This window comes from Mastigoproctus giganteus, chromosome 10 (genome assembly GCF_048544385.1).
Source record: "Mastigoproctus giganteus isolate SK-2022 chromosome 10, ASM4854438v1, whole genome shotgun sequence".
Classification (NCBI taxonomy): Eukaryota; Metazoa; Arthropoda; class Arachnida; order Uropygi; family Thelyphonidae; genus Mastigoproctus; species Mastigoproctus giganteus.
In genome coordinates this window covers 28,487,549-28,504,422 of record NC_143584.1, presented here as the reverse complement: position 1 = coordinate 28,504,422, position 16,874 = coordinate 28,487,549, and the positions used below count along the sequence as shown (strand labels likewise).

The 16,874-nt window shown below is 37.9% G+C and overlaps 1 protein-coding gene across 1 annotated transcript; it reads left to right on the top strand.

Annotated features, from left to right (window-relative positions):
* The first annotated feature begins 788 nt into the window (after positions 1-788).
* On the top strand, positions 789-16,143 carry LOC150078916 (uncharacterized). The gene is made up of 2 exons (XM_090382885.1): positions 789-930; positions 15,953-16,143. Exons 1-2 carry the CDS (start codon positions 789-791, stop codon positions 16,141-16,143), a joined length of 333 nt encoding a protein of 110 aa, XP_090239011.1.
* Positions 16,144-16,874: the final 731 nt, after the last annotated feature.

Below are 16,874 nucleotides of genomic sequence, written 5' to 3'. Positions count from 1 at the left end.
CATCTCTAACAGAGTCTCTGCACTTGCTGTCTCATAGATGTACTGTTTCTGCTGCATGCCTCTTCTACAGATACTTCCATGGGCACTGTTCTTCTGAATTGGCTTCTATAATTCCTGCTCTCTCTTTCAAAACAGTTTGAACCCGTGCCGCCACCAGCCAACATCCATTTACTGTCCAACTTCAAACTCGCAGAACCAACTTTTCATCTTCCTCGTTTATTCATTCAACTGCCATTTTCTGGAAATTACAGTCTACAGAAGTTCAAGTCCAATGTCAACAAATATCTTCTTTCATCTTCTCAATCTCCAACCCAAGCATGGTACTAAGTACCATAGGTTCTAATACCTTTCGTGTTTGGGGGTTTACATAAAAAAAAAAAAAAAAATAGTGGGAATATATTGAGACCAATTCTGCAACAGATAAAATCCTTCCCCTAGAAAACAAAACTGGAAAAAAAAAAAAAAAAAAACACCCCAACAAAAGCTTATTACTGATTGGATCTGAGCCAGATTATTCCATGTACCTGACTTTTTTCGGGTGTCTGTTGATTATTTCGCTTAAATGATGAAATAAATAATGAATTTGGCAAGTGAAACTAGATTATAAAACCATCTTTTTGCCTTTATAGTATTCAGGAAAGTACTTACCCCCCCACTCCTCCTTTTGTAAGTAGGCAAAAATATCATATTCACATCTGCAATACAAGGTTCCCTTTGGATAGCTATTTTTTTTATCCATCTCCAAGTATTTTTAATGTATTGCTTATATTTCATAGGACTGGGCAGTCATGAAAGATTTGTGGAATCCGGAAGATCCCAATAGAGGAAGTAAAGCAAAACATCGTATGCGTTCAGCTCTAAGAAGGCTACATATAAGAATTTCAAGATGTGAAGATGATTACTTAGTATGCACACTCCCAGTGCAAAAAGGTAGGTCATGTACAGATTATAGAATCAAAGATCATACCAACTTAATGTGTTAATCATTCTAGTGACTGATCATTTTTAGGGTTTGGATGTTAATATAATTAAGAGTGAGGCTGTCACTAATCATACTAGTTTCCTCACCTAAAATGTTCAGGAAAAAAAAAATTGTGTTAAGAGAAGAGCATAGATGTTTGGTAGAATTAGAAGTATATAATAGTTGAGGATTTTGAGTGCTTGGGTTGTCCATTATTAAGTTTGACTGATGAAAATGCTGAAAAAGAGCATAAAATTATCTGTGAGGGCAGACAGTGTGATTAATGATATCTGTGATATTCTAGGCCTATCATATGGTTCATGCCATGGATTTTAAATGAAAATTTAAACAAGGTGTATTGCTGCAAAATTTGTGTCCCATTTGCTGAGTAAAGAACAGACACAAAATTGGGTTTCTGTATGCAAGGACCTGCCAGTACAGGCTGGAAAGGACAAACTTCCTTTCCAAGATCATAACAGGAGATGAAAGCTGAGTTTATGATTATGATCTAAAAACAAAGCTAATAGAAGAAGTCCATTATCTTCACATCCAAAAAAAGGCAAGGTAGGTCATATAAAACATCAAGAGCATGTTGATTTGTTTCTTTGGCAGTGAGGGAATTGTTCATCAGGAGCTCCTTCCACCAGGCCAAACTGTATATGATGTTGTTTGAGGATGCCAGGAGAAAGCACTGAGATAAGTGGCATCCTCAGGTTGATAGTGTGCCAGTCAATATGGCTTTGTTGGTTCAGTTTTCAGCCAAGAACAAATGGTGACGGCTCACCCTACCTATTCTCTTGACCTGGCCCACTGTGACTTCTTTCAGCCCCCAAATGGAAATCCAATTAAAAGGATGAAGATTCAAAGACCTCGCAGAGATTCAAGCTGAATTGCAGGAAGTGTTGGACAGTATCACAAAACAGGAGTTCCAGAAATGCTTCAGAGGAAGTGTTGGGATTGTTTGTTTTGTTTGTTGTTTATTTGGTTTTTAGGAGCATTAGCAACTAAGGCCATATTGCTCCGGGATATGCGGTGGTCATTCCCTGACCTTTCCACATCCTCCGTATTTGGTGGTGACGGGCTCGAACCCCGGTCTAATCAAGAAGCGTATGCTACGCACCGCTGCTCCTTCCCACCTGGCTATGGAGGCGCCGTGTTGGGATTGATGTATAAATTCTGGAGAGGGCTACTTTGAAGGGAACAATGCCAATGTAACTAACATAAGTAAAATTCCCACACAACAGAACTATTTAATAACTGCAGTGATTCAGGATTCCATAATGAATCCTGTCATCACATATAATTGGATTGAGAGTTATTATATCACTGGACATTTTTTTTTCTTTCTTTCTTTCTTTTTTTTTCCAGGTTTTATACAAAAAAGGTCAAACTCCAGTTACACTGTATGGGATTATAAATAAATATATATGTTCCAATACATATTTCAATTTCTGAAATTTTTATGGTGTGTCTTTTCTGTCATGTTTCCACCTGAGGATAAAAATATCACGAATAAAGGGAGAGAAAAATTAGATGGGGCACTCCATTCTTTATTTCGGCTTTTCCCTATGTTTTGTAGTTCGCAATGATGAGTATACTGGATGAGTACACAAAGAAGAAAATAGTGTTCTTCAAAATTTCCAAATTCATGGTTTTATTTGGAAATAAATGTAATGTATAATTAGAATTATTCCATAATCTAATGCCAAATTATAAAGGTGATTTTATTGGAGATATTTGGCTTGTAAAACACCTGGTTTGTCTTTAGTAGGAAGTTATTTTGAAAGACTGAAAATATCTTTTACTTTGGACATTATATGTAATCTGGGTGACCAAAACTACAGCCACTCCCCAACTTACATAAGGGTTGCATTCTGTGGAGTTCTACGTAAGCTGAATTTCCCTAAATGCTTATGCAGCACTTACAACTATGCATGCTGAATTTGATTACAGCAAAAAAGAAATGTTTAACGAACACGTAAATAGAATTATTTATTCAATTTTTTTCCCTCATGTGCAGGAAAAATTACAAAAGTATACAAAAAGAAAGAGGAGACAGACAAAGTCAGCAAGTTTTATCTTTCTAGCATCGTTGCCAGAATAGCCTCCAAATCTAATGTTCTAAATCTCCACAGCCCTCAACAGAGTTGAGGGCTGTGGAGATTTAGAAGGGTTTTTTCCTAACACATTACAAAATTTCTCTGCAGCTGCAGAATTGTCACTGGTGACTTCACTGCTTACTTTAATATTGTGAAAACCAGTGAGATACTTGAACCCACAAACCACCCGATGTTTGCCATGAACTTGGCTTTGGGGTTCGCCGTACTTATCCTTACTGTCTTCATAAATACTTCTTGCTTTTGCTTGAATGGTCATTAAACTCAGGGGGACTCGCTTCTGAATCTGATTTTCCATCCACATTATTAATAGCTTTTTCATCTTCGATATAGTACCTGAACGCTGTTTTGTGATCACTACTGATTGCTCACTGTACTTTAAAATAGTATTCACTTTTGAAGCAGCGAATTCCTGTGCAATAGATGACAAACTTTGCCTTGCTTCTTACTTCTTAATCATTTTCATCTTCATTTCTCTATCAATTTTGTATGGTTTCCTAGCACTGCCACCACTTGCACTGTCCGTTGGTTGCTTTCCCTTCACCATTGTAATAAGCAGGTAGGAATGAAGAGAAGATTCTGAAAATTTATGTTTTTTTATAATTTTTTATAAGATTAAAGATTTCAGTGAAGGGAAAACACATTTCACCATAATAACATAAAAACCCACACAATTCCAGTTATCGGGATTATCGCAAATGCAGTAAGATCGAGTTTACTACCTGTTTATAATTAGATGCACTAACTAACAGAAAAGCCCAATAACCCAAAAAGTGCAAATTGTTTTTATTGTTTTATGATCGCGACCTCAAGAAGTGTGTTTTAGAAAAATATCACAAAGGCATTCAAAATTGATTCTTATAACCGAACATGATAATGATGAAAGGGTAGCGCAATTTCCATTATACAAATGACCTTTTGGAGAGATAAATAGCTTAGTTATATAGTGAAAGTTTGGAATGAATTACCAAAAAAAAAAAAAAAAACCCCCAACAATGTGTTATTGGGTTTACATTATGATATTTTCACGATACCTCCATTTATTCTTACGGATGCAAAATACTTTTCCACATTTTTTTGTTTACACCGGCCAGCACAACCTTATGTAAAGTCGAATTTCCGTAAGTTGGGGAGTGCCTGTATTCATGTCCTCAATAATAAAAAAATAAATAAATAAACAAACAAACAAAAAAAGTGATAAATTATTTTCATTACTAGACATATATAGTGCAAGGAAGCCTGAAGTTTATGCTGCACGAGCCAAAAAAATTTCTGAGTTACTCTGAGAGAGAGAGAGAGAGAGAGAGAGAGAGAGAGAGAGAGAGAGAGAGAGAGAGAGAGAGAGAGAGAGAGAATCACCAAGAAAGAGAAGAATGAAGACAAGCCGATACTCACCAGATGTGAGCCCCTGGAGTTTGATATCTAAAAGATGATACATGTTTGGATTGCTATAATAATAAACATTCTATGTTCCACACACTTTGCTATATAAAAACAATAACCATGTTTTTATATAGCAAAAACAGAATCTAAATTCCTTTTCCTTCAAGTATGTTTCAGCAAAACAAAGTCCAAAGTTTATGGTTTTGAAAAGAATTATAACAGAAAATGAAACTCAATTGTATCTATTCTCATGGATAAATTATTTGGAGGGCTGAATTACTTTATACCATAATTAAAACAGGACACGAAAGGAAAATGACTTGAGTCAATTCAAGAAACTGAATCAAACATGACAGGACTGGCTAAAGGCATTCACAAAAGACTTTCATTATCCTATTATTTTTTGTGAGGATTTATTTTAGCGCATTTAGGGTACTTGTGGGGATATAACTTGCACTTTATTTCCTCAAAGAATACAAGTGTGTTCTATAAATTTCAGGTTTAGTGATGTGGCAGGTCACTCCATTCTCTGGATATCTTTCCTTTCCAGAAATCCATCCCCAACTAAGCCCTATAGGAAAGTGCATTGACCATTTATAAAAAGAAACTGAGCACAAAACTGTACCCCACAACAGCTTACACAGGTTCTAGGATTTCATCCCATAACAACTGGCAGCCAAGATTCTTATTTCAAAGAAGTGTGACCATTACTGGTGATCCCCCCCCCCAACTAAAATGTCCCTTTGTTGGAGAGTTGATACCCTGTTTGCATACTTGATATTCTCTCTCTCTCTCTCTCTGTTTAATACTGTTGAGAATTACTATTTGGAGTGAATGTTTACTCCTCATGGAACAGAAATGAACACAATTTTTCATTGTCCCAGCTGTGGTGTTCAGTACTGCAAGATAAAGGAATTTTTTTTGGCTTAGAGAGACTGTAGGTTTCCTAGCATAGAATGCAAACTGTAGGTTTCCTAGATAGAATCCCTCTGTTTAAGCCCACAAGTTCCAAAACAGGGTAGAAAGTTAATGCATCACCCCTCCACAACCAGGTTCAAAAATTCTCCAAGAACTGCTAGATAATCTTGTAATAACTTAGTCAAGTGGAGGAGAAATTGTTGAAGATAAACATAAGAAAGGCACCTGGGATGGTTGGAATCTATCCAGTTATATTAAAGGAGGCAGCAAAGGAAGTAAGCAAACCCTTAGCCACAATTATGAGAGCTTCCTTGGACTCAGGGTAGGTACCCATGGCCTGGAAATGTGACCCCAAATCACAAAGGAGGTTCAAAGGGAGACACAGGTAATTAGCATTAGTAAAGGCACATGATGCAAGAAAGCAAGCTTATATAGCATCAGCCAAAAACAAAAAAAAAAACCCCTTATTTCACCCATCCACTAGCTACAAAAGTTTGTCAAGTTCTGCCTTGAATCTATTTAACTATCAACTTCTACAACGACAGAGGGAAGTTTGTTCCAGCAATCAACCAACCACTGGCTAAAGGCAAACTTCCACATATCTATCCTACAACCATCTTTCCTTAATTTGAATTTATGCCCTCTCAGGCGATTATTCTGAGCAAGAGGAAGAATCCCATCAGCATTGAGCAGGCTCAAACCATTGAAGGCTTTATACACCTCAATCAAATCACCTCGCAAGTGCCTAGTCTCCAGACACCGTAATTTGAAAACTCAAGCCTTTCTTCTTAAGAGCAACCCTTTGTTCCATTCACTAATTTTGTTGCCCTTCTCTGTACTCGTACCAACAGCTCTACATCCTTCTTAAAATGAGGCTCCAGACCAGTATACAGTACTCAAGGTGTGGTCTGACCATTGCCTTATACAAGGGGATAATCACCTCTTTATCCCTGCTAGAAAAATTCCTGTATATCATTGACAAGACACCATGAGCTACTCTTGCAGGCCGTCTGCACAACTCAGAAAACTTCATATCTGCCTGCACAATTACCTCCAGGTCCTTTTCATTCTCTACCACTGTCAGTGTGGTACCACAGAGTTAATACGTTACTCTGGGATTACTGCTTCCCATATGTAGTACTTTACATTTGTCAATGTTGAACTTCATTTGCCACCTCTCAGCCCATCTGCACAACTTTTCTAGATCCTGTTGAAGCAGTGTACTATCATTATTGTCATTAACAACCCTGCTAACCTTCGTATCGTCTGCAAACTTGCACATTAAGCCTAATATACCATCATCAATATCATTTATAAATACAGAAAACAACAATGGACCCAACACTGAACCCTGAGGGACTCCACTAATAACATTAGTGCACGAAGAGCAGTGTCCATTGATTACCACTCTCTGTCTTCTCCCACCCAATCATCCTTTACCCATAGCAGCAATTTGCCTCCAATGCTACACTGCTCCAATTTGTGCAGCAGTCTTCCATGTGCAACAGTATCAAAGGCTTTTCTAAGATCCAAATATATGATATCAAAGTTATTCCCTGCATCCAGTTCCTTTGTGACAACATCATAGTATCCAATCAAATTGGTCAGGCAAGGCTTTCCATTAACAAAACTATACTGTGTCCGAGCTATAACTGAAGTCTTGTCTAGATGATCCTGCAGTGCTTCTTTAACCAGTGCTTCCATTAATTTTCCTGGAACAGAAGTTAAACTAACAGGTCTATAATTACTTGTGTCACCCTTTGATCCTCCTTTGTGAATTGGGGTCACATTTGCACATCTCCAGTCCATCGGTACCTCCCCCGAGTCCAAAGAAGCTCATATAATTATAGCTAAGGGTGTGCTTACTTCCTTTGCCGCCTCCTTTAATATAACTGGTTAGATTCCATCCACCCCAGGTGCCTTTCTTTTGTTTATCTTCAACAATTTCTCCTCCATTTTACTCTGTTATTACAAGATTATCTAGCTCTAGCTTACTGCCAGAGTTGAATACACCTCTGGCATTCCCCTCCCTGAATAACTCCTCATGTGTGAATGTCGATGCAAAATATTCATTTAGTTTGTTAGCTACCTAAGCAGGATCATCAACAGTTGAACCATCGATATCAAGTGGACCAATCTGATTTATCCCCTTCCTTCTAGAGTTTACATAAGTAAAGAACTCTTTGCTGTTTTTCTTCGCATCCTTTGCCAAAGATTTCTCGTAATCTGCCTTCGCCTGCCTAACCTCCTTTGTAACTTGGTTACAAACCAGGTTGTATCTATCATAGGCTTCTGTGTCACATGTTAATTTATATGTATTCCATGCATTTTTCTTCTCTGTCACATGTCTAGTTAGTCATCTGACATCCATTTTGGCCTAAATCTTGAACAATATTTCTTTGTTGGTATGAAAACCTTATAGCTTCCAAGATTAATTCTTTGAATGCTTCCCATTTTGAATTTGCTGTTGGTAACATCATCAGTCGGTTCCACCGTATAGAAATTAAGTACTGTCTCAGACCACTGCAGTCACCTTTACGAAAGCAAAAACCCTTCCCTTTACCCTTGATGGTAGTTTCCTCTTTGAGTAAATCTCACTTCGGCACACTGTAATCACTGCTACCTAATGGTTCCTTTATCTGCAGATTCTTGATGCACGAAGAATCACTACTGATAATCAGATCACGAGTATTACTCCCTCTAGTTGCCTTCCGAACATGCTGCTGTAGAAAACAATCATCCAATAAATCCTCAAAAGCCATGCTAGTGTGTGAGTGACCAACCCACATATTCCAATCAATATCCGGGAAATTAAAATCCCCCATTATAAGACACTCTAATTTACTAATCCACTCTATTTCTCTGCACAATTGCTCATTATACTCATCAGATTCATTAAGCCTATAACACACACCTACTCTCATTTTTCCTTTCCCAGTGCTTATGTCACACCAAACAGACTTCAACATTGCATTGTCTGGCAACATCAATTGGATGCACTTCCTTAGATTTTGTGTTTCTTAACTAACAGCATAACCCCTCCTCCCTTCATGTCCTGTTTATCCTGTCTGTACACATTTTACTCCCCAAATTTCAGTTCCGCACTGCTTATGTCCATGTAACACCATGTCTCTGATATCCCAACAATATCTGCCTTTGATGTCTTGACTAGCATTTCAAGCTCATCGAATTTCTAAACTATACTCCCAGCATTGGTGTACATGCAAGTATACATGCACCTGTTTCTACTCTTAGTTACCCTAACATAGCCTATGTATTTACTTGTTCCACTATGACTCCCAGCAGTCCTGGAAATTCCCATTGCCTTGCTTTCCAGGCTTCTGCTCAATTGCATTTCAATAGAAGTAGTGCAAGAATCACTTTTACTTCTGCCAGCGGCTACTGTTAATCTGTTATCCGTGTATCCTCCCAAGCTAGCAGTTTTCCGACCCACCTAACTCTCCCTCAGTGGCACCAGCAAATATTCTTGCATCCTTTCTATTTAAGTGTATCCCATCCCTGTAGAAGCAGTCTCTCCTGTTAACAAGCACAGACCAGGCTGAGAAAAATTCTACCCCTTGAGCCTTGCACAATCTCTCCAGGGCCGAAAGGCGCCTCCGTAGCCAGGTGGGAAGGAGCAGCAGTGCGTAGCACATGCTTCTTGATTAGACCGGGGTTCAAGCCCGTCACCACCAAATACGGAGGATGCGGAAAGGTCAGGGAATGACCACCGCATATTCCCGGAGCAATATGGCCTTAGTTGCTAATGCTCTTAAAAAAAAAAACCAAAATAACTAAAAAAAAAAATCCAGGGCCGAATTGATCGACAAGACTTTCATCATTTATTCCCTCCTATCGTGTCTGGGCAGAATTGCAGACACTTGCAAATTCAACCCTAACTCACGGCTGTTTTTCAGCATTGTCTTGTACTTGTTAAGTAATTCTGCTGGTCTCCTACTCTTAATACCATTAGTACAAACGTGTACAACAATATCACCCTTTGTGCCCTTAAAGGATTTTGGATTTGTTTGGATTTTATTGGCGCATTAGCTACTAAGGCTATAATGCGCCAAGACCAGCCCCCCTTAAAGAATGATATCTGCCCTACAACGTCATCAACCTTTGACCCTGGCAGACATACCCTTGTCCTGTTCCATCTATCCTTTTTGCCCAATATGTTCCCTGTTTTCCTTACAGTAGAGTCACCTACAACAACTAGTTCCTTTGGGACCAGCACATTCTGCCTTGGGAGTTGCTTCTGTGTTGTGTGATGTTCAAGTGCAAGCTCTGGCATTGATGTGGGCAGCTGAGAGCTTGATGGGCCCCTCAATTTAGATCCTTCGAGGGCATCCACCCTGTCCTTCAAACTTTCATATAAGCCCATTTCCTCGCACTCCTTACATCGTACAAACACAAGGACATTCCCTTTGGCAATATTATGTCCCGTTCCTGATTGTTCTACAAACATCAAACAAGCAGTACAATTCAACAGACTATGATTGAGAGGACAACTGCACCCCCTCAGTTCTCCCCTGGGCCACAGCACTTCCACTGGTCTGAGCCTTTTGCTTTGCTGCTCTGGTCTGAGTCATGATTTCTATTCAAGTTCAATAAAATTCCAATACAAAATATAACCCTAAACCTATATCCCAATGCAGTTATAACACTATATATATGTATTTCGGTATCGAATATCATCTCCGAGTTATATTATATGACTTTCTTATCCCCTCTCAACTTATATGTATTAATTTATGATGTTACGTTTTTAATAACTAGGTCGCTATATTTATTTAGTTAAAAAAGTACAATTCAATCGACAATGAAATTTAATGATTAATAAATTTTACTGATTAATTTATACTACTATACTTGCTATCTAGTTTTCCATTAAACCTTACGCTATCTAGTCTTCCGTTAAACCTTACGCTGGCACACATATCGTATAACAATGGCGGAAAGTTACAAACGGAAAGTAATTAATACCTCGGACACAAGGTTATTATTTACTTTCCAAATCACGCTATCTAAATTCAAAATAAACCACAGAGCTTGACTAGGTATATAAGCTACTTATAGAAAATAATTTAATCTAACAATTAAGTCAATAAAGCGGCTAAGTATAATTAAAAACTTTCGTTTGTGGGAGCTACAAAACTTGCCCACACGTGGATATGATAACCTTACTGATACTAAGAAAAAACCTACAAAATCTCTATCTAAATTCAATTTAAACTAAAGTATTGTTACTAGGAATATAAAGCAACTCTAAAAAATAAATTAATATGCCAATTTAAGTCAATAAAAAAGCAAAGACTTCTCTATTTGTTGGAGCCGTAAAAACTTTCCTATTCATATGTATTCTTGCACCCAATTCAGACCTGTTAGTTTAACTTCTGTTCCAGGGAAATTAATGGAGGCACTGGTTAAAGAAGCATTGCAGGATCATCTAGACAAGACCTCAGTTATAGCTCAGACACAGCATGGGTTTGTTAAGGGGAAGTCTTGTCTGCTAATTTGATTGAATACTATGATGTAGTCACAAAGGAACTGGATGTAAAGAATAACTTTGATATGACATATTTTGATCTTATAAAAGTCTTTGATACTGTTGCACATGGAAGACTGCTGCACAAATTAGAGCAGTGTAACATTGGAGGCAAATTGCTGCTATGGATAAAGGGATGGTTGAGAGGGAGAAGACAGAGAGTGGTAATTAATGGACACTGCTCTTCGGGGACTAATGTTATTAGTGGAGTCCCCCAGGGTTCAGTGTTGGGTCCATTGTTGTTTTCTGTATTCATTAATGATATCGATGATGGTATCAGGCTTAATGTCCAAGTTTGCAGATGATAATGGGCTGAGAGGTGGCAACTGAAGTTTAACCTTGACAAATGTAAAGTACTGCATATAGGAAGCAGTAACCCCAGAGTAACATATCAACTGTGTGGTACTACACTGACAGTGGTAGAGAGTGAAAAGGATCTGGGGGTAATTGTGCATGCAGATATGAAGTTTTCTGAGCAGTGCAGATGGTCTGCAAGAGTAGCTCATGGTGTCTTGTCAATGATATACAGGAATTTTTCTAGCAGGGATAAGGAGGTGATTATCCCCTTGTACAAGGAAATGGTCAGGCCACACCTTGAGTACTGTATAGAAGTCTGGAGGCCTCATTGTAAGAAGAATGTAGAGCTATTCGAACGAGTACAGAGAAGGGCAACAAGATTAGTGAACGGAACAAAGGGTTGCTCTTATGAAGAAAGGCTTCAGTATTGCAAATTACAGTGTCTAGAGACTAGGCACCTGCGAGGTGATCTGATTGAGGTGTATAAAGCTTTGAATGGTTTGAGCATGCTCAATGCTGATGGTATTCTTCCTCTTGCTCAGAATAATCACCTGAAAGGGCATAAATTCAAATTGAGGAAAGACAGTTGTAGGATAGATGTGCGGAAGTTTGCGTTTAGCCAGTGGATGGTTGATTGCTGGAACAAATTCCATTTGTCATTGTAGAAGCTACTAGCTTAAACAGATTCAAAACAGAACTAGACAAACATTTGGAGCGAGTGGTTGGGTGAAATGAGGTGGGGGGGGGTTTTGGCTGATGCTATATAAGCTTGCTTTCTTGTATCATGTACCCTTGCTAATGCCAATGGCCTCTAACATGGCTAACATTTATAGAAGAATCTGCATTTAGGTCCTAAAATAATGTTAGAATACAGTGAACCATGGGATGATAATTTGTCTTTGCATGTTCAATACAGCTAACAGTCGTAAGCAAGATTTCAATCTAGAACCATAAGGTATGCAATTCGTAAGATTTTGAGGATTTTAGCTACATTATCAGGAGTAGTTATATCATTTAAATAAATTCTCCTGCTTGTAGTTTTGTTGCATGTAGGAAGATTTTTGCAGCTCCAGTGAATGCTAAGTTTTTATTTATATTTAGTTGTTTTATTGACTTAATTGTCATACTAAATTATTTTCATTAAGTAGCTTTATAGTTCTAGTCAAGCTCCATTTTGAATTTAGATAGTGATTTTGAAAGTTAATATTTAGTGTCCATAGACCACTTTGCTTATTGGAGGCTTGAAGTGGTGAAACCCATGTTTAGTCTCTAGAGCAAAGTTTCCGGCATCCCCTTCCCCCCATACTACTCCTTCAACCCATGCACGGTACTAAGTACTATAGGTTTTGATACCTTTCATGTTTGGGGTTTTCATAAAAAAAAAAAAAAAAAAAAAAAGATTTTGCTTTCGTAACATGCCGTGATTGTTATACAATAAGAATAGGGTAACATAAATCTGGATCCGGGAACTTCATAGCGTAAGGTTTAACATAAAACTAGATAGTGAAATATGTAGCACTGTATTAGAAATCTGTTAGATTAGTATATTATTATCAATTAATCAGTAAAATTTATTAATCTTATTAAATTTCATTGTTAATCAAATTATACTTAAATGGAATCAAGACCCAGACTAGAGCAGCAAAGCAATGGACACAAAGTAACAGAAGTGCTGTGGCTTGGGGGAGAACCGAAGGGGGCGATTCTCCAATGCATCCCAGTCTAAAAAAATGTGTAAAATGTTTGCAGACCTTTTTAGAACAGGACATGCTCTAGCCAAGGAGGATGTTTTCGTGTGTGCTAAGTGCAGAGACTGTGAAGAAATTAGTTGCCAACTCAGCATTCTGATGGGCATCTATGAGAATTTGAGGTGTTGGGTAGATGCCCTCAAAGAAATTAATGTGATGACCCATGAAGCTCTGAGCTGCCCAATTCAACGCCAGAGCTCACTCCTGTGCATAGGCAACACTGTGGCAATCTCCAAAGCAGAATGCGCTGGTCCTACAGGAACTAGTAATTGTTGGTGACTCTATTGTCATGGAGATGGGGAATATCTTATGCAAAAAGGATTGGTGGAACAGGACCTGGGTATGTCTGAAAGAGGCAAAAGTTGATGACGTTGTAGAGCAGATATCATCTTTTAAGGGCACAAAAGGTGATATTGTTGTACATATCGGCACTAATTACTTAACAAGTACAGGTCAATGCTGAAAAAAAGTAGTGAGTTAGGGTTAAATTTCAAAGTGTCTGCAATTCTGCCCAGACCTGATAGGAGGGAGTATATGATGATTAATTCGAGGATTGTTTTCTAGAGCAACGTGTTCGAGAGGCAACCAGAGGGAGTAATACCCTTGATCTGATTATCAGCAGCGATTATTCATGCATTAAGAATTTGCAGATAAAGAAACCACTAAGTGACAGTGATCACAATGTACTGATGTGGGATTTATTTTAAAGATGTAACTACCATTAAGGGTAAAGGGAAGGGCTTTTGTTTTCGTAAAGGTGACTACAGTGGTCTCAGACAGTTTTTAAATTCTATACAGTGGGACCAACTGATGATGTTACCAACGGTAAATCTAAATGGGAAGCCTTCAGGGACTTAATCGTGGAGTCTACTAAGCTTTTCATACCAACTAAGAAATACCGTTCAAGGTTCAGGCCTAAATGGATATCAGATGAATTAATGAGGCTCATGGCAAAGAAGAAAAATGCATGGGATGCATATAAATAATCACGTGACACAGAAGCCTTTGGCAGATATAGTCTGTAATCAAGCCACAAAGGAGGTTAGGCAAGGCTGATTACGAGAAATCCAAACATGCAAAGAAAAATAGCAAGAGTTCTTTGCTTATGTAAACTCTAGAAGGAAGGGGATGAATCAGATTGGTCCACTTAACATAGATGGTTTGACTATTGATGATCATGCTCAAGTAGCTGATAAACTGAACGCGTATTTTGCATCTACATTCACACAGAAGGAAGTATTCATGTGTGAATGGAAGTTGATCAAACTCTAACAGGGAGCTAAGTGATTTTGTGATAACTGAGTGCAAAGTGGAGGAGAAATTGTTGAAGTTAAACATAAAAAAGGCACCTGCAGCAGATGGAATCTATCCAGTTGTAATGAAGGAGGCAGCAAGGGAAGTAAGCAAACCCTTAGCCATAATTATGAGAGAATCCTTAGTCAGGGGAGGTCCCCATTGACTGGAGATGTGCAAATGTATCCCCAATTCACAAAGGGGGGGTGCAAAGGGTGACACAAATAATTATAGACCTGTTAGTTTAACTTCTGTTCCATGGAAAATAATGGAGTCATTGGTTAAAGAGGTGATACAGGATCACCTAGACAAGACTGCAGTAATAATTCAGACACAGCATGGGTTTGTTAAGGGGAAGCCTTGTCTGACCAATTCGATTGGATACTGCGATGTGGTCAGAAAATAACTGGATGCAAAAAATAATTTTTGATATTATATACTTTGATTTCAGGAAAGCTTTTAATACTGTTGCACATGGAAGGCTGTTGTACAAATTAGAGTGGTGTGGCATTAAGGGCAAGTTGCTGCAATGGATAAAGAGATGGTTGAGTGGGAGATGGCAGAGAGTGGTATTAAATGGACGCTGCTCTACGTGGACTAATGTTATTAGTGGAGCCCCCAGTGTTTGTGTTGGGCCAATTGTTGTTCTGTGTATTTATCATTGATATCGATGAAGATATATCAGGCTTAATGTCCAAGTTTGTAGATGATACAAAGATTGGCAGGGTTGTTAATGACAGTATGCTACTGCAACAGGATATAGAAAAGTTAGGCAGATGGGCAGAGAAGTGGCAATTAAAGTTTAACATTGACAAATGCAAAGTAATGCATATGGGTAGGAGTAACCCAAGAGAAATATACCAACTGTGTGGTACTACATTCAGGGAAGTGGTGAATGAAAAAGACCTGGAGTTAATTGTGCAGTCAGACATGAAGTTCTCTGAGCAGTGCCACAATGGACTGCCAGAGCAGGTCATGTAGTTTTGTTAATGATATATAGGAATTTTGCTAGCAGAGACAAGGAGATGATTATACCTTTGTATAAGGCAATGGTCAGGCTACACCTTGAGTACTTGCTAGAACAAGTACAGAGAAGGGCAACAAGATTGGTGAGAGGAACAAAGGGGTGCTCTTACAAAGAAAGGCTTAAATTCTGAATGTTGCAGCATCTGGAGATTAGGCACCTGCGAGTTGTATAAGGCCTTGAATAGTTTGAGCAGGCTCAATGCTGACGGGATACTTCCGCTTTGCTCAGATTGAGGAAAGACAGTTGTAGAATAGATGTGCGGAAGTTTTCCTTTAGCCAGCGGCTAGTTGATTGCTGGAACAGACTTTACTTCCATCAGTTGTTGTGGAAGTTGATAGATTAATAAATTAAAGGCTGAACTAGACAAACATTTGGAGTGATCGATTGGGTGAAATGGGAATTTTTTTTTTTTTTTTGGCTGATGCTGTATATAAGCTTGCTTTCTTGCATCATACTTCTCAACCAGTGCTAATGCTAAAAATGTGCCCTTCCACAACGAATCCTAACAATGAACGCATCAAATGGTGCTGTTGAGTGTTACCTGTGTTGTCTATAGAAGTCTAAATGGAAATTACAATATCACCATAACTTGTTTATTTAATTTTTTGTTTAGTTAATAAAAGTAAAATTTGGAATTTTAATTTTCTTGTTTTATTTTAGATATTTATACCATAACCCCTGTGAATTCTACTTCATTGACTATGGATGACAGTGATTCTCCTGAAGGTGTTCAGAATGATTATTTTAGTTTTGATTGGCCTACTGCGACTGGTTTTGAAGAAAAACTAATTAAAGATTCTTATCTCCCAAGGTGGGATATAAAGTGTCAGTCGGATAGCCCTGATAACTGAGAATTAATTTATTTTCTCATTTGAAATTGCACGTGTATGTATATTTACTATTGTTTACAAAAAGAAGTCTGAGTTTAAGAAAATTTTTTGTTCATTCCAATGGTAATCCTTAAAATTAAACAATATTGGTTAAACGATATTAACAAAATTAAATAACTGCTAATGTTGACAGATTATTGGAAATTGAGAGGTAATTTAAAATTAAAAAAAATTTTAAATTATGTTTTATGGGTTTAATTTTATTTACCTTTTATTACCCGGAAGCTATATAAAAAACAAGGATGAAAATCAGGTGCTGAGAAACACTATTCTGTTTTTAAATAATATAGCAGTGTTAGATTTTGATTACATCCTTTTAACCTTGCCTGCATCCTGGCTAGTGGAACAACTAGGAATTTGAAGTTTTAGAGTTGAAAAGAAAATAGAAACCAGGATGGATGTACAACAGGAGTTGTCTTGACAGTGGTAAAATTACCAGTACTGCTAATCCACCACTGCAAAGGCAGCCTGGGTAGTTGGTTTTGTAAATTAATCCCATGATATTCATTGAATTTGGGAATATTTTGGGGGGGGGGGAGAGCAGAATTTGTAGTCTCAATACTATCTTGACATGTGTCAAGATAATTTTAAGTGAATGATTACAAGTGAGTTTATGATTTAGCTTTGTTTGTATGTTTAAAATTATGAACTCATATAATACTGGCAAGTTTGCCAAACTAACAAGTAATTAT

Excerpts from the sequence above, each read along its gene's own strand:
- LOC150078916 (XM_090382885.1), top strand. The coding sequence starts at position 789 with ATGAAAGATTTGTGGAATCCGGAAGATCCCAATAGAGGAAGTAAAGCA. Across the intron at positions 931-15,952 it reads CACACTCCCAGTGCAAAAAG|ATATTTATACCATAACCCCT; the intron begins GTAGGTCATGTA and ends GTTTTATTTTAG.